The 27,511-nt window shown below is 35.9% G+C and overlaps 3 protein-coding genes and 1 pseudogene across 3 annotated transcripts; all 4 read right to left on the reverse strand.

Annotated features, from left to right (window-relative positions):
* Positions 1-421: 421 nt before the first annotated feature.
* Positions 422-2,123, reverse strand: LOC140824012 (uncharacterized). The gene is made up of 2 exons (XM_073185617.1): positions 705-2,123; positions 422-517 (listed from the first exon to the last, which is right to left on the reverse strand). Exons 1-2 carry the CDS (start codon positions 2,121-2,123, stop codon positions 422-424), a joined length of 1,515 nt encoding a protein of 504 aa, XP_073041718.1.
* A 9,997-nt stretch (positions 2,124-12,120) lies between these two features.
* Positions 12,121-13,624, reverse strand: LOC140824507 (caffeoylshikimate esterase). Its single transcript, XM_073186086.1, has one exon. It carries the CDS (start codon positions 13,498-13,500, stop codon positions 12,568-12,570), a length of 933 nt encoding a protein of 310 aa, XP_073042187.1. The 5' UTR covers positions 13,501-13,624; the 3' UTR covers positions 12,121-12,567.
* A 3,663-nt stretch (positions 13,625-17,287) lies between these two features.
* On the reverse strand, positions 17,288-18,583 carry LOC140824508 (uncharacterized). The gene is made up of 2 exons (XM_073186088.1): positions 18,494-18,583; positions 17,288-18,404 (listed from the first exon to the last, which is right to left on the reverse strand). Exon 2 carries the CDS (start codon positions 18,387-18,389, stop codon positions 17,583-17,585), a length of 807 nt encoding a protein of 268 aa, XP_073042189.1. The 5' UTR covers positions 18,390-18,404; positions 18,494-18,583; the 3' UTR covers positions 17,288-17,582.
* Positions 18,584-24,951: 6,368 nt separating this feature from the next.
* On the reverse strand, positions 24,952-26,994 carry LOC140824509 (uncharacterized protein At4g19900-like; annotated as a pseudogene).
* Positions 26,995-27,511: the final 517 nt, after the last annotated feature.

Below are 27,511 nucleotides of genomic sequence, written 5' to 3' on the forward strand. Positions count from 1 at the left end.
TCCATAAAGGTTGCTGGTGCGTTTGTCAGACCAAAAGGCATCACCGTGAATTCGCAGTGTCCATACCTTGTCCGAAAGGTCGTCTTTGGGATGTCTTCAGCTCTGACCTTCAATTGGTGGTAGCCCGTTCTCAAATCCAATTTGGAAAACACTGTGGCTCCCTTAAGCTGATCAAACAGGTCATCTATCCTTGGAAGAGGGTACTTGTTCTTGATAGTGATCTTATTCAATTCCCTATAGTCAATGCACAGTCTCATGCTCCCATCTTTCTTCTTGACAAAAAGTACTGGAGCTCCCCATGGAGACGCACTTGGTCGAATCTGCTTTTTGTCTAGCAATTCTTGAAGTTGCTCTTTTAGCTCCTTAAGTTCAGCTGGTGCCATTCGGTATGGTGCATTGGAGATGGGTGCCGCTCCGGGCACTAAATTGATTTCGAACTCAATTTCACGGTCCGGGATTGTCCCTGGTAGTTCTTCCGGAAAGACGTCTGGGATTTCTCGTACGATAGGGATATCCCCTGGTTTAAGTTCAATCTCCTCCTTCACTACGTTAAACATTGCTAGATAGATATCTGCTCCGGATTTCACGGCTTTCCATGCTTGGGATGCGGAAAGAAGTGACTTTCGTTCCTTGGATTTACCATGATACACGACCTCTTTTTGGCTCGGGGTTCGGAGCCTAACGCTCTTTCCCTTGCAATCTACCATCGCATTGTTTCTTGCTAGCCAATCCATTCCTAAGATGATGTCGAATTCCACCATTTTCAGTTGTATCAATTCTGCTTGGAATAGGTGCTCATGGATGCAGATCTTACACTGTCGGTGTACTCTATGTGTTTCGATTGTCTTACTAGTAGGAGTTGCTACTCTAAATGGTTCGACTAGTAATTCAGGTGTAAGCCCTAGTTTCTTAGTGAATCTTTTAGATATGAATGAATGAGTAGCACCACTGTCAAACAACACATAAGCTGGCATTTCATTGACAAAAATGGTACCTGCCACGACATCGTTTGCATCATCTGCTTCTTCTTGGGTTATTGCAAACACACTAGCGTTGGGCTTATTCTCCCTTGGTTTGTTGGGGTTAGCATCGGCATTAGGCTTTGTACTTCTCTTCAATGGCTCGGGGCAATTAGCAATTCGATGCCCTAATTTCCCACAATTGAAACATGCTCCCGTCTGTCGGTGGCATTCTCCAGAATGACGGTTATTACATTTGGGGCACATCTTTGGTTCTTGGTAAGATGGGTGGGACGAAGCACCTTTGAAGGGTCCACTGGACTGATTCGGTCTCTTGAATGGTGGCTTCCCTTGAGATGGCTGTCCAGTAAGAGGCCGTTTATTCTTGTTCTCGTCCTCCCGACGCTTGATGTCGGTCTCAGCTCTTATTGCTGCTCCCATTAAATCAGCAAAGCTCGTAGGTTGATAAACTGCTAAGGATGACTGAATGCGGCTGCTCAATCCCTTTTTGTATCTGTGCATTTTCAGAACTCCATCTGCCATGATTGTCGGGGCATAAGTTCCGAGGTCATTGAATCGGGAGGTGTAATCTACCACTGACATGCCTGGTGTTTGCGAGAAGTTCTCAAACTCGCTCAATTTCTGTAGTCTGACTTCTGCTGGGAAATATTGTTTGAGAAAGACATCTCTGAATTGTCGCCAAGTGATTGCTCCGGCGGCTGTCAGGGTAGGTGAGACTGTTTCCCACCACTTGCTCGCCTTATCTTCCAGGAATGGTGTTATTACCTCTACTTTGAGTGCCTCGGGTATCTCTAATAATCGCAGCTGGGTTTCCACACTTTTCAACCAGTTCTGGCTACTTTCAGGGTCGGCGTCTCCCTTGAACACTGGGCAACGGTTCTTACGAAGGGACTCGTAATGGTACTTGATTCCATTCTGTGCCGGTGGTGGTTGAGGCTGCTGATTACCGTTACCATTGGGGTTTCCCAAGCCCTGGATAGTTGTTGCCACTATGGTGGCTATAGCCATCAAATCTGCTTGGCTCAGGCCCATTCTGGGAGGTGGTGGCGGTGGATTTCCGTCAGGATTCGGATTCTCATTATTGTCATTGTGGTTGTTGGCATACCGTGGGTTGCGATTGGCTCGTGGAGGTCTTCCGGCCATTTCCTACAAGTGTACAAGTTTCTAAGATATTTGTTGCACAAATTTGATAGAATGCATTGAATAATTTGTGCGAAAATAAATTGATGCCAACAATTAATCGAAATAACAACTTTTATTGATTTCTCAAATAAACATAAACAACTGAATGGGAATTTATTGGAATAGAAAATGGCAACAACGGAAATAAACTAAAAATTGTTCACTAAAATATTCTAATCTGATATCTCTCCATTCCCCACAGCTACGTCAGGTGGGGCTTCTTCCTCCTCAGAATCCTCCTCCGGCATCTCCGGGTCTAAAAACTCTGCCAGCTGCATCTGTAGACTTTGATTCTCCGATTCTAATTCAGCAATCTGTTCCTTATGAGTCAGAATCTTCCCTATTGCATTGTCCAACTCATTCTTTGCACGCGCGCAGTTGGCTTGATCCTTCTGGATGAGTGCCTTCTCCCTTGCCTTCCTTTCGTCTATCTCCCTTGATAGCCTTTGGTTATTTTCTGACAATTGCATGACCACCTTCCACGACTCTTCCATTCTCTCCTTATCTCTTACCCGTGCGTGACGAGCTTCAGCCAATTCTACGGTACGTTGGTCCAATTCATCCATAGCTCGTTTGGTTTGGCCCCTCGTCAGTTGTAAGGACTCTCGCAGTTCGCCGTTATCTTCATTAACGAGTTGGAACATCTCATATACCTGATCGATCCTCTTTTCTGCTGCCAATAGCTTGGTAGTCAGATCCTCCACTTGCTTCCTCCTCTCAGGTTGCTAGCTCTTAGCCTCCTAGCCGTCCTATCGGGGCGTGCTAGAGCCAAATCATCTAAACGCATAAGAGACTGAGCGTGCGTGCGAGGTCGGGGACTGTCTAGCTCAAATGTCTCTCTATGAGTAATCGAAGCTACACTCTTACGGGCAATTAAACGTATGCGAGCCATTTCCTCGAAAAAGAAAAGAAATGCTCAGAATATCAAAAATAGGACAGAATAAAATATCAGCGTCATATAGAGTCGAATAAAGGAAAATAAATAAAACTTTTCGAAAATTTCCAAAAATGGAAAGTTTCGAGATAGACATATGGATTCGAAGCATATGTCGAGAGGATTCCAGAACAGTTGACGGAATCGAATTCGGAGTTTCCTACGAAAAGTTATAGGAGTTACGAAATTTTCCTAAAACGGCAAAATCGAGGTTTCGGAGGCCTAAACGAAGGAATTTCGCGATTTTTCGCTGGGGCTCCCAATAGGGTGGGGAGTCTTGAACGTTGGTCCGTTTCGGAGGGGAGAGCATTGGCCGATTTATAAAATTCCACCGAAAGTTTTTTTGAACATTTTCCTTCCCCAACCGGATTATGAACCTGGCTGCTCTGATACCACTTAAATGTCACGCCCCGAGACCGGGGTTAGTCGACACCGGCGTTATCTCGCAATCACATAACTGCAAGACAACTAGCCTCGTAGTACAGCATATACCAAACCAGTTTATTATCATAAATTTCTCAAAAGTTCAACGTCTTTACAACTCAGAAAGAAATAGAAACCTGCGGAAGCGTAAATACGAAATACTGAAAACATAAGACTGAATAATAAATCGGTCACGAATCAGCCTGTTTCTTCACCATCCCCAAAAGTGTTCTTGCTCCTCATCCTCAATTTGATTCTCATCCTTATCTGGGTGGGAGAGTAAGGGTGAGTATTTCGGGGAAAATACTCAGTAAATGGGGGGCCAATCGGACATGAAAAATATCGAGGTTATACTTATACACGAATTATCACAATTTCAATATTTAGCATGTCGAATCAGATACAAGAAAAAGACAACGGATACAGCACTGAAATCATCTCATTTTCTATGGTTTTTAACTGATCAGTCCCCTATATGTTACTCCTCTAAGGGGCGAGGCCAAAGGAACGGTTATTATAACCCACCGCATCAGGGCCTAAACAAAGATTTCAAAGTTCGGAATTTCCTTTACGATTTCTAAGTCGAATCATTACAGTGCTTAACAAATACTCAACATGCTTTCAATAAACGAAAATTCCAAAAGGGTTACATACGAAGCAGAACGAATATATCATGCCGATATAATTTTCAAAGTCATAGCTATTTTCGAAATATATTATGCCAATGGAAGTAGTAGCAAAAACCCACTTACCGTATTTTGATTGCTCAAAGAAACGTAAACATGAACGGCGAGATTGCGGCAGAGCTTCTAGAGGGCGAAGAGCTTCGAGACTACAGTGTTGCTAGAGAGGATTTCGAGAGTGGATGTGCCAATTCGAATGAGGAGCCCTCCTTTATATAGGCACGAACAACCTTCTACAAGGTAGGCTCCAGTCGCTCCATGAATGACGCTGCGTTGATGGCTCCCTGAATGACGCTGCGTTGATGGCTCCATGAATGACGCTGATGGCTTGATCAAAGGGTTGGTTGCATTAACTTCTCCCGGATGAATGTGGCCACTTTTTGGTTCAAGGTGCTCACTCGATTTTCATGCTGAAATGGAGTGATTTCGGCTGGTGCATGGTGTTCACACGGGAGCCCATCTGTCGCATATGGATTTTTGTGGTTCTTTGTTCTTGACAATTAAATTAATTATTTTATAGGTTTGAAAAATATTGTAATATAAATCCTTTAATGGGTCAATTCTTTTAGTTGAAATTAGGCCGAATGAGTCGAACAATTATGGAGACAATAATTAATCACTTGGTCAAAATTGTAATGCTCGACTTCATTATGTTACACAAATGGTTGACTTAATAGAAAGGCAATAATAATTAATTCACTCAAATTGTAATACGCACAGTGAAATTAAATGCATTATGATATGTGTAATCTATTGGAGCAATAACATCTTTATTATTTTTTATTATTATATTATAAATGCTCATACTCTTAAACTAAACATTCTAATTATTTTAATTTTTAAAAAACTCAAAAATAATTATCTCTTTTTAAGTGTAAGTATATGATAAAGTGTATATCATAATATAAAATAATATTTTATTATCGTTATTATATTACCCTCCGATTCATTTTCACGGGTATGGTATATATATATATATATAGACACACATATGAATAGGTCTTTTATGAGACGATTTCACGAATTTTATCTGTGAGATGGATCAATCCTACCGATATTCACAATAAAAAGTAATACTCTTAGCATAAAAAAGTAATAATTTTAATGGATAACCCAAATAAGATACATATCTCACAAAATACGACCCGTGAAACCGTCTCACACAAGTTTTGCCTTAGTATATATGATCTCTGAGTTGGTGGTTTGGTTGGGTTCAAGACTATAATTACTATATCACATCTTATATATGATCAAATTCTAAATTAGTATCACTAGATGATAATTATATGAATGATTTTTATAAATATCTGCTGATAGGTAGAAACTAAAACCAAATAAATATTTTCATTTATTTTTATATACTATATAATGTGATAATTATATAAATGAACTCGGTATAATTATACAAATGATTTTTATAAATCTCAATAAAATTATTAGTATCACTAGATTAACTTTAAAAATTGATATTCGACTTGACTCACAAAATCAAGGACTCGATTATCATATTATATAATATATAAAATTAGGTAAAAATAAATAAATTATGTAAGCACTGTCGACACATGAACAAGAAATATGAACTCGAACAACAACTTTAAAATTATAAAATTTATTATTATAAGATTAATTTTGTCAATATAATCTAATATATAAATTTAATAACTCTTATTAAAATCATATCAAATACTAAATATAATATCCTATATTTTATTTGTCATTAACTTATTTTTATATTATATATCACATGTTTATACTGTGCGTATTAAATTATGACTAATAGTACAATTATTTCTATATTGGAAAAGATTGAAACTGGAACACGTGACTTTAGAAGAGTCGTTTTTTTAATTATTATTATTGAGTAATATGACAGTTACTTTCAACTGTCAATAAAATTTCTATATAACCCATTAAAACTTTCAAAATAAATGACAAGATTAAAAAAAAAAAAGCAAAAAGAGAGATGGCAGAAAAAATCCGGAAGCCCCAGCCTGCAGCAGAGAAATATCCCAACGAGAAGAAACCAAGAAACGAAACGAATCCGGTAGAAAAGGACGATAGAAGCCAAAAGATTCATGGACAGAGATGAAAATAGATTGCCTTAATTCACACCACTCCGACTCACTCGACCTATCGTAAAAAATGCAGTCGTTTTTCTCCGCATCTTCACCTTTGTATCTGTCTGCATTTTTTACGATAGGTCGAGTGAGTCGGAGTGGTAGATGAACATCCAATTTTCTTGTATGGACTTTCCTCGAAAACAAAGAATATTGATTGGCTTCGAAAAATCTTTTTTCTTTTTTACTTTTCTTAGCGGAGAAGATCGTGTAAATTTTTCACTACAGGTCATAAAAGTGGTGGAATTTTTTCCTCGAAAACAATGAATATCGGTCTTTCTTTCTTGTTTTTTTTTATCGTTCCGTTCGAATACTTTTTCTGTCTTTCCGTTTCTGCTTGCATTCGCCGACGTATTGCACATACGCGATAATATGCCATTCTTGTGGCTGGATAAGTAAATTTAAGTCTTTTTACGCTTGCTCCAAGAACCAATTGTGAGATATTTGATTGATATGTGATTGATTGTTTTAAGTTTTTGCACTTCGGAGTTTGATGAATTTCCACGTTTCACGCCCACCATTCCTAACTAGACTCCCCCATTGTCCATCTGTTTAAAATTTTGGAAGATCAAATCCCTAAATTGGTCATTACAGTTTCATATTTTACCAATTTTTTCATCAACTTACATCGTAAACCCAAACTAATGGTTCGATCGAAATAAAGAAAGCGTGCCTTAATTGATAGAATCGTATTGAAATTTCAAAGTCGAGTAATTGTTCTGAACTGGGAAAGCTACATTGCAAGCCAATTGACACCTTAATGGCACAAAATCAAAAGCTTTGAGAATTTTCTGATCAAGAACCAACCAACAAAGAGAGGTATCAACTACTGATGGAAAAGCTAATTTATTTATCTCACACCCGCCTAGACATTTCTTATGCGCTTGGTTTAGTAAGTCAATTCATACATCATCCGAGTAAAGACAATATGCATGCATTTATTCAAATACTTCATTACCTCAAATCAGCCCCCCGGAAGGGGAATCATGTTCTCTAAGAATGGACATTTAGATATTGAAGGATATACAATGCAATTTATCTGATAGAAAATCCACATCGGGATGCTTTACCTTTGTTGGGGTTAACTTAGTGACATGGAGAAGTAAGAAACAGAAAATAGTAGCATTGTCAAGTGCTGAAGCTGAGTTTCCAGGAATGGCCTAGGGACTTTGTGGACTTATATGGCTCAGAAGACCGGTCTCAGAGATTGGTTTTGCGAATTTATTTTTGGACCATAAGGCTGCCATGGAAATATCTCATAATCCTATTCAGCATGACCGAACGAAGCACATTAAGATAGACAGATGCTTGATTAAACAAAAGCTTGAAGGAGTGATTCAGTTTCCCTTTGTAAGGTCCGAAGATCAACGAGCTAATATGCTTACAAAAGCGCGCTGTGTCTAGCAAAATCTTACATTGCTCACTTGACAATTGGGGTATGAGAGAACACATGAGTGTGTATTTTTATTTCTTTACCAATTTAAACTTACTAGCTGCAGAACTAGAAGCAATCGACTTGAAAAATATTCTACCATTAGTACATCTTTTATACATGTTTTTCCAATGACATTATAGGAACAATTTTATGTTTGAATTTTCTAAAAATAGTTTTTTTGGCAGTTGTAACTAACTACCTGTTTGTATGAATTCTCCTAGAAAATATAACAATCAATATATATTGATCTTCTATAGATATATTCCATTGAATGAAGTAAAAAAGGAAAAGTCGATAGGAGGAAAAAAAAACACTTTCTTATGATTTCATATTATGCTTCTATTCAAAATACATGGGTTGTGAAATTTGAATGAATTGACCTTTGCTGATGTAATTCAAATTCATGAACTGGTATCAATAAAACGAGTCTCGTATTTCATAAAACAAGGTTTTTTTTACTTTAGTTAACTTTGATGTCTAAGAAAATAGTAGAAAAAATGAGTTAAAGCGTTTGATTTGTAATGAAGGAAAGAAAGTTGTTTGAGGAAATTTTGCAAATAAAATCACATGACAAACTCATCTGGTTTCTGTATCAGTGGAACTTTAGTATTTCTCAATATTTTTTTGGAGTAATAGGGCAACTGCCTTTTCAAATTAAAAGGAAAATTAATTAATTAAAGAAAAAATATACAACACTTGAAGAGAAAAAATAAGCTTTAAATATCATTCATTATTAGTTATATACAAACACAATCAAGAAATTTACAGAAGCTTTCATTCATGTTCTGCCAAACATAATAGGCCAAATAAAGCCCAGCAAGAATCAGAACCTCACTAAAAGATTTATTTCTGAAAACTAAAGCTTTAACCTGAAATACTAAAGTGATGGAAAACCCATTCGAATTAATTCATCCAAAAGAAACTCGTAATTGTACAAAGCATCTAGTTTTAGACTTCACCGGGTTAGCATTACTCAAACATAACAGGCAATATGATGATAACTAAGAAATTACAAGATACCCAATGACCAAGAATCCCCTCTAACCGCTCTTGATCACTAGAAAGCCTTGGACTAAATTCCATCCTCGTCTCAACCAACTAACTGCTGTATTTTGACTCGATAGCTTGTAATTTTCCTTTGACTATCCTCCTTTAATTGTTGACACTGGAACTACAATGATGAAACAGTACTTCCATGCTTGATGCAAGGTAAAAAAAGGTAACATACTTGAACAACTAAGCACGCCTTTTGCTTAAACGCCAAGAGTTAGGTTCATGGTGTCTGTTGTAGAGCGGTTCAATTCGCTCGTCTCTTCCGCTTGCTCATTGCACTTGAGACAGATTTCATATTTGGGTTATCCATGAAAAATATTATTTTTTATTCTAAGAATATTATTTTTTATTGTGAATATCGATAAAGTTGACCCGTCTCACAAATAAAAATTCGTGAAACCGTCTCACAAGAGACCTACTCTTTCCCAAAAGCAGAGTTAATATTTTCTTGATATATTAATAACTTTTAAAAAATTATCAATTAATTTGTGTGGAAAACAACAAGTTTATATATTTGTGACGAAGAAAGGAGCACGTTTTAAATGCATGAGAGATTGTACATTGGATGAAGATCATGGAAAACATAATTTATCTAAGAAAAAATAGAACTGTACCACGTTTTACAAGTTTGGTAAATGTGTAGATTCTTACTAGGAAAGAAAAACATTTAACATATAAATATGTTAGGTATGTTGGGTTGGATTTCTCCAATCTCTTTGATTTGATTTGCAACCATGGCAAGACACATAAAATTATGCTAGTAAGTTCGAAATTGAGGTAAGAGATAACTCTTTGTCTTTAAGAAGAATTTGTCTCACACATGGTGTTCGTGAGATATGACAATCGTCTCCAAAGATACAACGATTTCCAACTTGTGATAGTAACACTACAAAACACAAGTTCCATAACCAGAAATGAAACAAACTCTCTTTTAATATATAAGGAAAAATATTCAAACAATATGAGTGAAAAAGATGTTCAGAATGATCTGGTCAAAAGTCTTTTTAATTGACCATTGATCATGTATTTATAAGTACCAATATGCAAGAATGTGTTGTTCCAGCAATGAGGTGTCTTTTCATCCAAAACCATATTAAAACCATCAAGGGACATAATTTGGATATAATGTATCTTGAAAAACATCCAACAATCTCCCACATGAATGAAATTAATGCATTAATGCATATAATATCGAAAGAGAGTTTACACGAAAAATTATCACATCTTGAAATGTAGCTTTTAACTTTGAACTTTCCTTAGTAAAACATTATCGAATTTACTAGGTCATGAAGTGAACGTGTCACGTCTTGAACTTCTTGAGGTTTGTGTAAAACCAGACAACAGTACCTACACGACAACTTCCTTATCATTTCAGTTTTGATTTTCTGTTGTGTTTGTTTTGGTCATAAAATACATCTTGGCTTTATAAATATTTCGTTGTGGTGGTTCATCCTCCCACTTACATAGATGGTATCTTTTTTAGAGTATCCTACCATACTCCATATTTTACAAGCAAATGAACCATTAAAAGTACAATCTTATCATCACTACATTTGTAGGAAACAACACTCTTCGCCTTAGGAATTATAAAAAAGTAATTCTCAAATGCTAACACAAGTTCTCATAATTTAATTGTCTCATTTAACTAAGATATTGAGATCTCCAATCAAGAAGGTTGGGTTGTCATATAAAAACTTTATTTTGTATATTTTAAATTCATTCCTCTTGACAAGTTATACACTCGATCTCCTTTCAAAGCTTTTTACAATGGATTTGTTAAGTTATCATATGATTTTACTCAATCAAAAATGATAACACGACTGAATATCAAGTTTACCGTGGTATTACGTCAAACGTCCACGTCCAGACCTACTATAATTCATCCAATTTTGTGTCGTATTTAAACATTGTATTTCTACCTTAAATAATGCACCCCTACACTTCTAATTATTTATAGGACTTTGTAACTTTTTAAAGTCACACAAACTTTGAAATGTTTAGAATGCTATTAATATGAATTTTAAGCGTTAAAAACTTATAAAGCTAAATTTTAAGAATTTATTTCTTACGAACTTAGATTTAAGCACAATGACTTGAAGAATTCAAAACAACTCTCTAATATGATTCAAAAGTTCGAATTTTAAGTACACAACTTATAAAATCTAAACTCAAGAGTTTATATTAAATTTGGATCCATATATTGATGTATAATCAAATGGTGCAACATATATTCTTCCATTACTTAAAATAATGTTTAATTATTTTATATGTTTATATGAAATACCATTCTTATGTCCATCATAAATCACAAAAAAATTCATTTTTCATTTGACAAAATATACATCTCATATCTTACACAATCATAATCGAATACGATGAAATATTCTTTTCATATTTAAAGAGCCATTGAACTTTCCAAAAAAATGAATTGAAACTATTTATGCTTCAACGCATATCCATTTGAGGCTGAAAATTTTTGATATACGATTTATTATCTTTTTTCAATTCATAATCCAAATTTAAGATCTCTGGTCTCATTTCGATTTTCTATTTCTTTAATTTCAAGAATTTTTTCAAATCAATAAACAAATGATTGAATTATTGAACCAAGAAACTACTTGAATGTGCTTCCTTAGATTAATGTATTTGACATAATCCTTGTGATTCATAATTCACGATCCTTGTATTTTACACAGAGAATCAACATTTTCATAGTTCTTCAATAAAATTAATTCGAAAGTACATCGAATTTAATCATTATAACATAAAAAAATTAAATGTCAAATGCTGATATCCGAATTTCAGATATTCACAATTCGTCATATTAGTACGAGACTATATAAGTTGAAGTCGTTCATATTTACAGTCAAAACATCTTCAAATTGCAAACCAAAAAGAAGAAAAATATTATCAAAAGTCTTCAGAAAAATATTATCAAAAGTCTTCTTAATCGATTATTGTTCATGTATTTATGGATATCTTTGTAGGAACATGTTGTTCCGTCCCTTCATACAAATTCAGATGAAAACAATTAAAGGACATCATTTTAATTCAATGAGTCATGAAAAACTCGCACATGTAGTCAATCAGTGCCCAGACGCCTCCCCCCTCCCCCACGGCACTGGAGAAATCCAGAGCGCAGGGGGCGCTTCTACGAGAGGGGAGCCTAGACGCCTCTTCTGCGCAACAGGAGACACTTAGGCGCCTCTGAGAGAGATAAGCATGCTCATAGAACAATCGAATGAATTTTTTCTTTCGTTTTCTTAAACTTAATTCATATCCATTAAACCTTAAAACATCACAACAAAGTATATGAAAAAAAAAACAATATCGCCTTCTAACATAATTATTTCTTGGACAGCCACTACAGAGAGAGACTTAGGTGAGGCGGAAATCATATAACGGTTGTTCTGTTCATGTCTTTTTCCAGTGGACCACAAGTCGAGCACAACGATAATATTGAACCATCTTATGTTTACAGCACAGCACAGTCCCTTGCTTCACAGAGCTGCAAATCTTGTTCCATTCGTGGTTCAGTTATCTATCACCAATGATAAATTTTACCCATGGCATATACATACATGTGTTGTATGTGTATATTTGTGTGATATTACACACATAAAAACTTGGGAAAGAAAGAATTATTATTAATACAAAGGATATTTACATCAATTTTTTGATGTAAGAAATTCAGTAACAACGCGAGACTGCCAAATTACCCACAAACAAGTTTTTTCCGAATTCACCAAACCTCGACTCAGCATCTATCATTCAGCCACTTCAAGATATCCCCACGAACAATCGCAACATTTTCATCGGTTTCCCCGAACAACAAAGAATGCATCATCCCCTCGTAAATCTTAATCGTTTTATCCTGACTTTTAGCCAATTCATACAATTCTCTGCTCACTTCTGGATCAGTAACCACATCTGCACTTCCATGAATCACAATAAACGGAATCTCCACATAACTCAATCTGCTATTGATTAAATCCGTGACCCTTATGAGTTCGATTACCGTACCCAATCTCGGTCTCCCCTGATACCTCGTGGGATTCTTCATCCCAATGATTTTCTTTTCCGGGACTTTGACAGATTTGTCCAACAAATCAGCAGTGGGGACAATGGGTAAAGTGGGCGCAAATCTCGCAACGGCGGTCAAGATTTGCGGAATCGGCCATCTGGGCTTCACTTTATCAGAAATTTTACACATGGGAGCGAGCAAGATCGCGCCTTTGAAGAAACGTGGTTTCTTGAAATGAATCAGTAGACAGATTGCCCCGCCCATCGATTCCCCATACAAGAATACCGGGAGGTTCTGAAAACTCGGGTTCTGGGTTATTACCGATTCGAAGAATGAGAGGCAATCATCCACAACAAGGTCAACATTTGGGACATACGCCTTGAGGCCTTGCGAGTGTCCATGGCCTTCGATATCGAGGGCGAAAGAGGAGAATCCATTCTGGGCAAGGAAGATTGGGGTGGCCTGAAAAGTCCAGCTGATGGAGTTCCCGTAGCCGTGAATCATGCAGATGATGCCACGTGGAGGGGTGGACGGTGGGGGCTGCCAAGATTTGGTGAAGAGGGTGAGGCCTCTGGGTGAGGTGTAGTAGGATTTGGTCGATATGATGCCCTGTTGGGTGTAATATTCTTCTTCTGGTGTGTCTCCCCAGTAATAGGATTGCTCCATCTTTTGGGGTTATGTTTTCTTGGGATTTCGGGATTGCGTTTGGTTGGGAGCAGCGGGGTTACGTTTCGGATTTTGATTGTGGGAGTTTCTTTGACGACACCGGCTTGAAGTTGAACCACTTGTTGACTATGCCGCAAGCACAAAAATAATAACTTTTGATATCAATTTAGATAACTGAAATTATATTGTTATGCCCTTTATCTTGCTTTATTCATTCTTATCTTATTATATTTTATATAGAATTAACAGAGAATCATAATTTTCGGAAATGATCGATAACATGATGCTTGAGATATTGGACAATTATATGCTCTTCATCGTTACCGATTAAAGTCTAATTGACTATACTAGTGAGCAAGACCAAATATATTTTATTCAACACTATGAAAATAAGTCAACGAGTGTGAAAAAATGAGGTCCAACATGCTCACGGAGTCACGCTAAGGACTCCTCAAGAACAAAACTGTTGATTTCTAGGAACTAGAGATTGATTTGTGTTGTAAGTTGGGATAAGTAATCCAAACTCGGAGCTTGACCGGAGGAATTTGCAACGATTTCGAAAACAAGTCTTGGTGGATGCTTATGTAGATGTGCTGCTGTTCAGGCGTCTCATGTTGATACATTTAGAACATATGTCAGAGATGGTTAAATAAGGGTATACATATAATTTCTCGGGCAACGATAAACACGGATAGATTGGGTAAGCTAGGTGGGCAATCTACCGGGCGGAGAGATGTAATGATGATGACTAGGTGGCCTGATCTAGCCTGATGGGATGAGCAGGGGTGGCCTAGCTTGAAGAGATGAGTCTGACCTAGCCTGATAGGATGAGCCCGGATGGTCTGGTCTAATGGAATGAGCCTGGGTGGCCTGGTACGCCCTGACATGATGTGATGAGCCTGGGTGGCCTAACCTAGCCTGTGAGTACCTTTGATCGGGTAGGATGAGCTCGGTCAGACGATGTGCACACACTCAACAAGAAAATGTCAATAGGATCCGAAAGGGTTTTCGACGTCATCACTCTAACGCTCAAGTCAGTAAAATGTTAACTGAGCAGAGAGAGAATTTATTGAATGCAGTAAAGTACAATATTTCACGTCTCAAATGAACGAGCAAATCTAGTTATTTATAGGGGAGAAGATGACATTGATTATAGTGTCTAAACATTGTTCCCGATTAGACATCTGCTCACGCCCTGTCTTCTTACGGCTGCCCATGCTTTGTCATTTGACAATTGTCATGCCATGTCCTTAGTTAGTAGGTATGGCAACCCATAATGTTCTAATCTTGTCATGGACACTGATTTTCATGTTAATAATTTCCAGACATGGTGACCAATATTGGTGGGCCCCATCTCCTTGAGATTGACCCAAGGGGAAAAGAGCCCGATCTAAAAATATCTTTGCTGGTGATTACGTGATATGAACCCTGGTCGGATGAGATAAACTATGGACTGGTGACCTGAACACTGGTCAGGGAAGATGAACCTTGGTCGGGTGACTTGAACCATGGTAAGAGAAGATGAATCCTAGTCGAGCGAGATGAAGCCCGGTCAGGGTGACCTGAACCCTGGTCGAGGAAGATGAACCCTGATCGGGTGACTTGAACACTGGTCGAGAAAGATTTATCTTGGTTGAAACTAATAGGCTTTGTAACATGAGAGCGCAATTCTACCAAGGTTAGGAAACTTAACTACCCATATCATTATATAAAATTCGAGTAATATATGTTTCTCTCCTTTGACAAAATGATTCACGAGTAAATCAATTGTTATCGTTTGTAACAACATGAATGCTTTGGAACCCAATTTACATCGAAGCTAAGGACTTGATCTCATGATATAGTTTATGATAAATTCTAATCTACATCTCATTTATATTATCGTGAAATAATATTTTCATCTTTAGTACGTCTTTATTTTGCACACAATAACTTTCTTCTGGATAGATATTAAAATAGAAGAGACACGTGTATATCATTGAATTAAAAAGGTTGGAAATTGATCAAACCAAGAGAAACTCGGATCTGATGTATATTAAAATGATGATATCAAGTGCAATGAAAGTGATTATTTCACAGTTGCAAAAAAAAAAAAAAAAAATACGTACTCTAACAAAGGTTACATGACTTATATCTTGTCCTTATATACAACATTGGCATACAAATGCTTAACAAGCAATCTATAGTCATTAGTCTTGAATTTATACACTCTTGATATAAAGAGCAGAAAAATTTTAGCAACCTAAACAAAAACATGGTAGTACTAGTAGTCAATCCAAAATATCAATTATTGTTTACCCATGTTATTGAATACGTATACATAATCAATAATATTCTCTTAAAAGAATTATTTCTAAGATTGAAAGTAAATCGACGTCATGACAATATGCATGCCAGAACTGTCGGTAAAAAATTGTGTGAGACGGTCTTACAGTTCGTACTTTGTGAGATGGATTTCTTATTTGGGCCATCCATGAAAAAGTATTACTTTTTATGCTAAAAGTATTAATTTTTATTGTAAATATCGGTAGGGTTGACCTGTCTTATAGATAAATATTCGTGAGACTGTCTCACTAGACCTACTCAGAACTGTTTGAGAGCAATCACAAAAGCAAATGAAGGAGACAATTGCATTGAAGATAACATATTTCATAATAGAACAACAGTTACCCTTCGATTTTCACATCATTCAACAACAGCATTTGTTTAATGCCAAGATGAAAGACCTGGACACTATCTCCAATAAATTGAAGAGCAAAAATATTTTAAACATACAAGCCACCTCCGAAGATGTGAAAATCGAAAAAGATTGATACGGTTCAATGATAGCTGAAGGATAGATGATGATATAAAAAAAATTAGAAGCCACTTCCGAAGATGTTAAGAAAAAGAAGAGTAATTCAGCTTCTGGTCCACATAAAAAAATAATTCACCACATGCCAACAAATCAAGGAAAAAAGACAAGACAAAAAGACCACAAAAAAACAGAAAATCCAATCAGTTGTCTTGTCTTTTTTCCTTGATTTGTTGGCATGTGGTGAATTATTTTTTTATGTGGACCAGAAGCTGAATTACTCTTCTTCACAAAAAAACAGAAAATCCAATCAGTTGACATAAGAGATGAAGAAAAGCTATCAACACTTACTCTGAGAAGCCGAAAACAACCTAAAAATCCAAAGATACCAGAAAGGCAATATATTAAGACCAAAAAAGAAAAACTATGAAAGACATTAATATTGATACTCTGTAACTGATTTACTTTGTAATTATATTTTTATCATTATTGTTGTGCTTATTATTTGTGTTATCGATAATATACATTCACCTTACTTACTCTCTAACCTACAACAACACATGTATTTGCTTAGTACATAAAAAAGAAATTAAATAAATAAATAAATCCTTAGCCTTAAATATCTCATATTCATACCAACTTGCAATTGCTCTATGACAGACAGCACGACGCACGAACGAATCAGGACAGTAACTGTTCCACATATATCCATTCAAAACTTAGATGATATCCACAAGAATTTTCCATCACATATCGAGTCACCCCACCCAGCTGACACTGGTCCCATTTCCCTCTTTCATCCCCATCATCATAAATCTCCACATAAATTTCAATGTTTTTTTTTAATTATATATATTTCATGTTCTTACAAAGTTTGTGATTGATAGACTGTTTGACATCCAAATCTCAAATTTATGACGAGATTTCGGGTGTTTCTAGATACATCAGATGATTAGTTAATAGATATTCTTCACTTGAATACATCAAATAAAACTACAAAAAAATCTTGAACTGTTAAAATCCACAAGTAGCGAGTAACTCGAACTCCATACTATGAAACACTTGCCCCTCTTTTTACGACACAGACTAAGTAACCAACACAGACATGACTAAACCGAAGCTGGTACAAAAATGACAGCTTCAAACTTTAAACTAACTCACACTACCCATCACAGATACCAGCTTCAACCATACAAATACAATAATATAATATGTACATTATTACATATATATTTATATCTACTTGGCAATCAGGAATCTTGTTTAGAATTCGATCTCTGCGCGATCATTATCCCATTATATATTTGAATTGATCAGGTGAAACTAACTCGTCAATTTCGTTCCAGTTCCAGTCATTTGCCAAGTGCATGTTATCACTGCAGCTTTCCACCGTCTGCCACTGCTGCACACTGCTCATGGCGGGGTTAATGGTTGGTTCCGCTGCAGAATCAAGATTCCATTTGTAGTCTTGGCACATATTTAAACTAGAATTCAGATCAAATATGCCTAAACTCGAGAATGGACACTGATCTGTATCCTCGATTTGAGATGCTGACACGTTTATGGTATTGTTTGTGCCATTTTCATCCACCATGGAAGTCTTCTGAATATCTCGTAACATGGGAGAGGAAGAACGGGAATGGCTGTGATAAAGAGTACTGGAGCACATGATTTTCTGATCAAGATTAGCAGTACTGTCGAATGGAAAATTTGGGCAATCATGGTGTTGTGGAAAGGCGGCGGTGGCGGCAGAAGTGGTGGAGGAGGAGACGGGGGTGGAGGAGGTTGACTTCTTGGACCGTTTGCTTTTCCGGCCACCGCCAACCGGAACATTTCGAAGAGTACCACCTTTAGTCCAATGCCTCTTACAAGCTTTGCAAAAATAGCGTGGCTGAGTCTTGTTGTAGTTGTTATAGTAACAAAACTTTGTATTCGTTGAACCACACCTGGGACACTTCAAGAACTCCAGCTGCTGTTGCCGCCGCATCGATGGTGGTTTTTCAGGCTCCGCCGCCGCTCCTGGCTGCAGCAAAATCTGGCTCCAGTCAACTCCTCCATTAACAGAAACGTCCTGCAGTTTACTGCTCCAACCCATGTATTTTTGCAAATTCTGCTCCAAGAAACCAGAATCAGCGAATTCAAGTTTGAAACTTTTATAAAAAAATGTGGTTTTAAAGGAGATTATAATTTATAAGGGACTTGGATGTGTTGAGAAGAAAGAAACTCTTGGAGGGTGAAGTAAAGTGGAAGTGCTTCTGTGAGATCCTTATATTACTTGTTTTTCCTATATTTGTTAAATAGGAAATAATTCTTTTATATAAATTTGAAATAATTATTTTGGAGAAATATTTTACATAATTTGCTACAACATTCTCTGTTACATCAATTATTAATTTTTTTCCCAAACAATAAATATTTCGTCACTTATCAATAATGGTTTATATGTTACTATATCTTTGATCAACTCATTCAAACTTTGAATTTTTTAATATTTTATTTATATAATACGTTCATCTCGTGTGCTGGATGCACTAGTATGTATATGTACAAGAAAATAGTTTTTTGATCCAATAACATGTTCGGTTTCAAGTTTTGGTACATAAATGTTCAAAATTTGGTTATTGTACACTAAATTTTACTTGAGGGTGTCAAAATCAGACACGACTCACCAACCTGATATAGTTTAATCCGAAAAAAATCAGGTTCGGGTTGGAGGTTTCGAGTTCGGGTTAGATCGGATTGGGCGCGATAACTGACCCGGAAAAAGATTGATCGAGTTCGGTTGACCCGAAAAATCTAAAAAAAATAAAAAAAAAAATTAATAAATATTGTCTATATTTTAATATATTATATGTCTGAAAAAATATTTATTATATATTTATATCATAAATTTTCATTATTTAATATTTATTTTGAACATTTTTTATTTTTTAAATAATTGTTTATTTGATTTAGTAAATATATTTTTTTTTTCTACAATTAGACTTTGAAATTTAAATCATATCTATGAGAGAAGATTTTGTTATTATGTATATAAATTAAAATATTACTTTTAAAAAAATTTTATTTAATTTTCTTAAAAAAAAATCAAAATCGAGTTGATTCAGATTCAGGTTCGAGTTGAGCAATTTTTGAATAACACTATTGCTCAACTCGACTCAACCCACCCGAATTAACACCTTTAGTTTTACTCCTTTCTCCACACACATATATTCACACACACACACACATGTGTGTATATATATATATATATATATATATATATATATATATATATATATATATATATATATATATATATATATATATCTACTGGTTTTAAATTATCTAGGTTGGAAAGAGTGCGTGAGTGACCAGGCATGCATGTAACAATTTGCCGTATGTGTGGTGTCTACTATGCGCAGTGGTGACATTCTGGTTCCCCCAACACTCGCACATCTACATCATACAGTTGTCACCACGTGGTTACACTCATTTTGCGTATCATTCAAAACATCACATGTAATGGTTTTAAGGTGCCATTTCAATCACTTTACATATTTATTATCCTATCAACTTTAGTATTTGGAAAATTAGTAACTATGTAATTATATATTTTTTTACATATTCTATGATTTTTATAAATAGAAAATGTAACATATAAAAATCCCATGAATTCTATATATAACTAAATAATTAAGAGATTTTTTCATCTCATAAAATTTGGTTTTCTTGTTGATCTCTTGCATGTGTGTATGATGTGTGTTATCCTTAACTGAACTAAAAAAAAAAAAAAGACATCCCATTAATTTGGTTAGTGTTAAGATTGGAATTTGGACATAACTCAACCCTAAAAGCTAGCTCAAGGGAGATGATTGTCCAATCTCATATATATAACTCAAATGTTATTTATCCAACTAATGTGGGACAATTAACACACTTATCTCACGTCCAGGAATGAACATATGGAGCGTGAAATTTACAAATCACCCAATTATGGGCAGAACGGGTGGCCTAATTATAGGCAGTCCAACACATAACGGTGGAACCCGAGCTCTGATACCATGTTAAGATTGGAACTTAAACCTAACTCGACCCCAAAAGCTAGCTCAAGGGGGGAAGATTGTCCAATCCCATATATACCACTCAAAGGTTATTTATCCAACCGATATGGGATAGTTAGCATTATATGTGGGGAAAAGTAGTCGGATAGCATACAAAGTTCTTTGTGACCCCTTGGAGCTAATTTATGTTCACTTTTAACGTGCTTAGTCATGCAAAAGAATGGCCGGGCACTGAAAGTCGAGGCAGAAAAGGAGTTTCTCAAGAATTCAAATCTTTGAATTATGAATTGACTTAGCTTTGATCGTAATATGAAGCAAAGTCATGCATGTTAAATTTCCTGAAGTGGTGTTTGGATTTAAACATTTCACTCCAGGAGCTGATTTTCTGGCCGGTTTGCTTACTTCTGATGTTCCGCAGATGAAAAATCATCATTCGTCTAAACTCGAGAAATATAGAATAGAAAAGAAAAGACCCAACAAATAGTGCAAATTAAGGTGGATATTACTGTATTTATTATTGGAGAAATTTTTAAAAATTAATCTTGGCCAAACTAAATATTTGAAAACTATCATTCTCCATATGTATTCGAGTGTGAGAAGGTTAATTTTCAAGATAAAAGTTTGACCAATGTTATTTTTCTTACTATATCCGTGCAAGACTGTGAACCATACAAAAGTTAATTCCTTTCAAACCACACTTAGAACTTGAAGTATTTCTTCTTCGATTTGTTCTCCTTCTCCAGCATCTTTCGTTGACAGTTCTTCCCAGGTGCCAATATTGTGACATCAACTTTTTCTGCTTTCTGCCCTCTAAGCAAATCTACCTCACCAGAGTAAACAGTTCAATAGATGTCAAGGACTCCAGATTTACAAATTAAACTTCATCAACAGAAATTTTTACTAACAAGTAACACCATATTATGTTAATTTGTAGAGATCCTATACTTGTCCATATATATATTGTTACGGTTAAACTTTAAATCCAAAAATGAAAAAACTTCAAGTTTAACGATTCTGCATGCATCATAATATGCGGTCACAAACTTACAGAAAACGATTCTTCCTAGGTGATCAGCTGCGGGATTACGAATATATTTTTATGAAGTAACAAAGTTTTCAAAGGATGGGTAAATTCAACAAAAGTCACCCTGATAAACTAAACATATTTGTATAATGTGTATATTCTGATAACTTGGATGCTCACATGCAAGGCAAATTAAAGGATGCGCAATCAGATTAAATATGTAAAAAAAAATTAACTAGATTAATTTATCAGACAAGCCAGCCAACAGTACTACTGTGTCTCAGCGTTAATCACATATCTGACAGAAAATGTATTTAAAATTCCAAGTGAAAATATATAATCCAGAAAACTTAAAGATGCAAAGAGAAGCAGACTGCATACGCATGGCTTGTTCCATTTATAAGTTAATGGTGATATGTTCTCTTCTTTTTCTTCAAGGACCTTCACCAAGCACGAAATGAAAATTATTCTATTCCTCCAGAAAATTATAAGAAAGGCTACCTTTTAAACAGTCACTACAAGGAAAAAGTCAAAAACAACACATTTTAACAACGTGTTTTTTTTTAACCTTGTTCACTTTAACACGGTTTTTAGAATTGTAACTGTGTTCTAAGAAATTGACACCGGGTTTAAAGAACGTTGTCTTTTAATCAAACACACAAAATTTGCTTTCAAAAAACAGGTTACGTCATCCACGGTTAATGCAATTGTTTTTTAGGTAAAAGACAACTCTTTACAGAACGTTGCATTCTTTTTTGAGTTGACAAGTTTTCAAATGCTTTGGTTTGGAGTTTTCTTAAAATAATATATAAATACTGTCGCAAATAATAATCCTACGGTTAAATTCAAACCGTCGCGATAAAAACTGTCGCATGTTTTAATTTTGCGACAGTTTAAGAATACTCGTCGCTAAATGTTGCAACGTTTTATTTAATCCGTCGCTACATCTAGCGACAAAAAAATTAACCGTCGCCGATTTGAAATGTTGCGACGGTTTAAGTCAACACCGTCGCTAATTTCAAAAAATTCGTTCCCACCAATTCTTCCCGCCACTGTTTTTCATCACTCTCTATAAATACATACACATTTCATTCAATTTCTTCCACTTCACTTCACAACAATTAAAAGTTTTCTCACTTACTCGATTTTACAACTTCACAATACTTAAATTTTTTATTTCTTACATGATTTTACTTACCACTTCACAACACTTAATTTTTTTATCTTTTACACAATTTTTTTACCACATAAAAACAATTAAAATTTTGTTTTTTAAACGATATTATTATTTCACGACACTTAAATATTTTCTCTTTATAAAATAATACCAATTTACAATACAGATTTATTAAATTATTAATTTTTTTATTTTTCCTAAAATATTAGCGACGGACTTATAAATTGTCGCTATTTAGCGACGTTGTTCCACATGAACACTGTCGCTATATTTAGCGACGGTTTATATAGGCATCCGTCACCACTATAGTTTGCGACGGTTTAATAATCCGTCGCTAATATAATTAGAGACGGTTTTTTAAACCGTCGCAAAATGTTTCTACGACGACGGTTTTTTATTTGCGACGGTTTTCAAAAACCGTCGCAAATTGTAGCTACGACAACACTTATAAACCGTTGTCTTTGAGCGAACATTTAACAACACTGGCTTCAACAACAGTTTTAAAAATGACTACGACAACGGATAAAATCTGTTGTCGTATAGCATTTTTCTTGTAGTGAGTGAAGAAGGTTCCTCCTGAAATACATTCAGTGAAATAGAATGAGAGGGGACAGATGACATGCGGGTATTTTCTACACTCTCCACTTCTCCCTCGGGTTTGAGAGATTGAACTGTGAGCGAGGGGGAAGGAAATTGGAAGTTCGCGCATGGTTTAGAAGACTCTATTGTGTGCGGAATAAAATAATCAACAAGAACACAAAAATTTGCGTGTTCACCCAATATAGGTTACGTCTACTCCACGGAGCTAATGCAAATCTTTATTATATAGAGAAAATATTACAAGTGTATACAACACTCAATATCTCACAATATTAACTCCGATTATAACCGAGAAAATATTTTCTCTAGCTCACATAAGAATAACACTCAGTTTTTTTTCTTCTCACTTGAGTTGCTCTCTTGAACTTGCTTAGAAAGCTAGAATTGAATGTCTAGTAAATGAGCAAATGACTGAGTTTGGTTTGGAGGATAAAATAAACTAATGATTAAAAAAAATGATTGTTGTAGGAATGTATTATATGGTGTTATGTTTGGTATGATTTTTAAGTGTGGGATAATTTTGAATTTTTTGATCAAAGGACAAAATTGCCTCTTCTTTTTTTTTTCTTCCACTCCGACGGCGACGGCGGCGGGCTGGCGACGGCGGCAATTCGGCGGCGACGGTCCCGCGGCGGCGACGGCGGTGGGTGGTCTGGCGGCGACGGCGACCGGCGACGCCGGCGGTGGGTGGTCTTCCGGCGACGGCCGGCGGTGGTTTGGCGACGGCGGGCGGTGGCCGGTGGCGGCGGTCATGGCGGGAAGTGGTGGTGAGTTTGGATATAGGAGAAGGGTAAAATTGGAAAATAGATTTATTTAGATTTGGATAAATAATCCTAGGGGGTGAGGAGGTATTATTTTAACCCACCTAATATAACCTAATCATTCATAGGAGGTATTGACTTGGTTAAATAATCACGCGAACCAAACGACTGACTAGGTAGGATAAAATAATCAATCCCTCCTAATCACTCGAACCAAACGCGGCCTAATCATTAGTTTATCTTATCATTCCAACCAAACATAACCTGAGAGTTCATAATTTTTTTTTCAAGTATCTTGATTTGGGCTTAAATGAGAAGCCCATGACGAACTAAAAAACCTCCTCCTTCCTCACATCAAAGTCATTATCAATAGTCAAGAGTTTGATTTACAAAAGAACATTTTCCCTGATGCAGTTTACTTTGTTTGCGGACTATTACATTAGAATGATGGTTTACCCCAACGCACTATATACATACATACATACATACATATATATATATATACAGATTTGATATCCTGCACACTTACCGTGCATACTTTTGTGAGCACCGATGGGCGATGAGGTGTCACTCATCCATTGGATGCGCAATTTTCTATATTTCATCACATCCAATAGGTGAGTGACACCTCATCGGTGCTCACAAAGGTGTGCACGGTAGGTGTGCAGGATATCAAAACTATATATATATATATATATATATATATATATATATATATATATATATATATATGACACAAATATTTAGGTGTACTTGAACATGTTCCAAATTAATGATCTATAAACTTACTGTTTCTCGTGGTATCGTAATTGGACCACTGCTTATGAAGGCGGAATTCTCGTGTATCAACCAATTAAAGGTAAAAATATAGATTTTTCATTTGCATGACCAAACGTCCAACACATGCTAATCAAATTTAATATCAAGTTTCACTTCTCAAGTATGAGAAAATTTTATTACTCGAAACCCAATTTGATTGAATTTAATAACAAATTTTGCCTTATTTACATGAATGTACATGAAAATGAGGTGAACAAAGGTAAGGGAAAGAAAACTATGACACATGATTTTATTTCAGAACATAGAAATTAAAGCATCATCGTAATGACTTTGCAACTACTGAAAGTGATTTCTTGTCTACATCCAGAAAATAAAATAAACCAAAAAGAATAATCACAACTACAAGCACGAGCATGTGAAAAAAAATTTGCAACCTTTCCCTCAGATTCTCTACTTCCATGAACATAGACTGAATTGGTCCAAAACTACACATGAAAATCCTGTTACTGTCAAATGATGCAAGAAACTTGAATTGTTTAGAAAATTTTGTATGTTTTTCAAGCAACGGAGCAACTGCAGACCCTCGGTTGAGTCCACCATGTTTGCCTCACAGTACAGCCAACGAAGATGAGTTGCACAACACACAAGAACTCGACATCATGTGTTGTATGATACTTCCTTCTTCAACCTTAAATCCTTTACTCTGCTTATTCCAAAGATGAACTGCAAAGCTTTGGCCATAAATTTGCCTCAGTTTTCCAAGCAACCATCTTGACTGACTCGCATTTCTAGGCCCATAAAATAGGCTACCAATCCTACTCCAATCCACCGGATAAAACGCCATGGGCGGCAAAATTGTGACGTTGTATCCAAGCCTCCCACTCAGTCTTGAAACGACCCGCGAAACTAAATAAGGTCCATTGTGACCCCATTTGTTCCCATCGAATGTGAGTGCGAATTCTTCGATGAATTTGTAGACAATAGGATGGCCTTTATCAAATATCATCACGGCATTGTTTAGTCTGCTCCATTGGCCTGTTTCAAGATCCACAGTCTGTGCTCCAATTGCATTTTTTAACTCCCTAAAATTCTTCAAAACTATGATATCTGTGTCCAAATAAATACCGCCAAATCTGTACAATAATCCGAGTCTAAGTAAATTTGAGAGGTTTTGGCCTAGAGAAACTCCTCCGGTTCTAACATTTCCCCGGATTAACTTGTTGAACCAAGACTCTGCAGCAGTGTTCTTGAACAAAAAGTTGAAATCTGGAGAAATTGCTGTTACTTTTAAGCCCTCTGTCTAAAAAGGGCTTCAACAAGAGCATCCCATTTCTTGAATCCATGGAATTGGACACGACGATTAAGCAACCACTTGGATGTGCTTTGAACACACTCTGAATAGCTAGCAATTCTCTATCTCCAAATGACTTGATTGAAGAGATCCAAGTCATAAAAAACTGAAACTCACAGTAGGAATTAGTGTTAAAGAACTGCATCACTCTATCTTCAAACTGCATTCCTTTAACTTGAGAACTTAAAACTTTCAGCACACTCCTGTGTCTTTTTCTTCTTCTTGGATGATACAAAGCGGCCTTTTTTCTCGTAAGAATCACAAGATTTGGATCTTTACGCATAAATGGCGAATGGGTTCTCAATCTTCCATCTGAAATATTTTCTTTCAAGGAGTACAGCACAGAAGATGACAGTTTTGTTGAAGATGACAATAAGAAGAATTTTCTAGAACTTCCAGTGGCATTTCTCCACAAAAAACTCCCCGGCTCCGATGGATGATTAAGCATGCAAGGGACATGGGTGAAGAATATAACGCCACTATTATAAGCTAAAAGACTAAGCAAGAGCAGATATATCAAAGCATAGAAAGATATCTTAGTTCTCTGCCAATGGAAAAGGAGCCGAGCCAAGAAAACATAGATCTTTTCCCTGTATACATCTGCAATAAGTAGTGTTGCTAGTTTTTTCATTGGTCAACTCCAAGATTTGTTTACCTTATCCAGTGAAGAATGACAGATACAGAGAATGAAAGACAAAGTTAAAGATTAACACGGATTTTTCTTGCTTTTAAAGTGGGGGAGGCGGCAAAAAAAGGCTCAAAAAGTGGAAGAGTAAACTATTTTTCTGCGGTTTGGTGTTCTAGAATTCTTCTTGAATATAGCATTATAAATCATTCAGATTTAGAAACGAAGCTGTTGAAATTTGTTCTCAATCGTTTTTTTTTTTGGTTTGCTGCAAAATGGGGAGTGTATCTGTGTTGAGTGTTGTTGGCCAGTGGGGAGAGAATGAAAGTAATTTGAAGCCGAGCTTGATCTTAAATTCGACCTATAACTTCGATTTACAGAGCAAAATATCGATTCAAAATGTGAAGAAAGAATAAAATCCTATTGGTTTAAACATTCTCTATCGAAAAATTAATTTTTGATTAGCAGAATTATTATGCAAATTGGATATTTTTTTTGTAAAATTATATAATAATTAGATGGATCCGTAATTTAATTTTAATCAGTCTGTCATAGGATTTGGATCCTCTACTGTGTTGAAAACACATCACCAATTGTTGTGCATTTTTTACACGAGATGATCACATTATCATCTCGTTTAATCTGACAACTTTTTAAATTTACATCATATGGTGTGATGCCCACAAGATGATCACGTGATCATTTCGTGTAAAAAATACACATTATTAAATGTTGTGTTTTCAATAGAGTAGAGAATCCAAATCCTTTGTTAGAACATCCCAATGAGAGTTCCTAGGCTGGTCTAAACTCGGTATCATATTAAACTTGTCTCGACGGGAGGGTGTAGACTCGATCA

The sequence above is a fragment of the Primulina eburnea genome, chromosome 2, assembly GCF_022965805.1.
Source record: "Primulina eburnea isolate SZY01 chromosome 2, ASM2296580v1, whole genome shotgun sequence".
Lineage (NCBI taxonomy): Eukaryota > Viridiplantae > Streptophyta > Magnoliopsida > Lamiales > Gesneriaceae > Primulina > Primulina eburnea.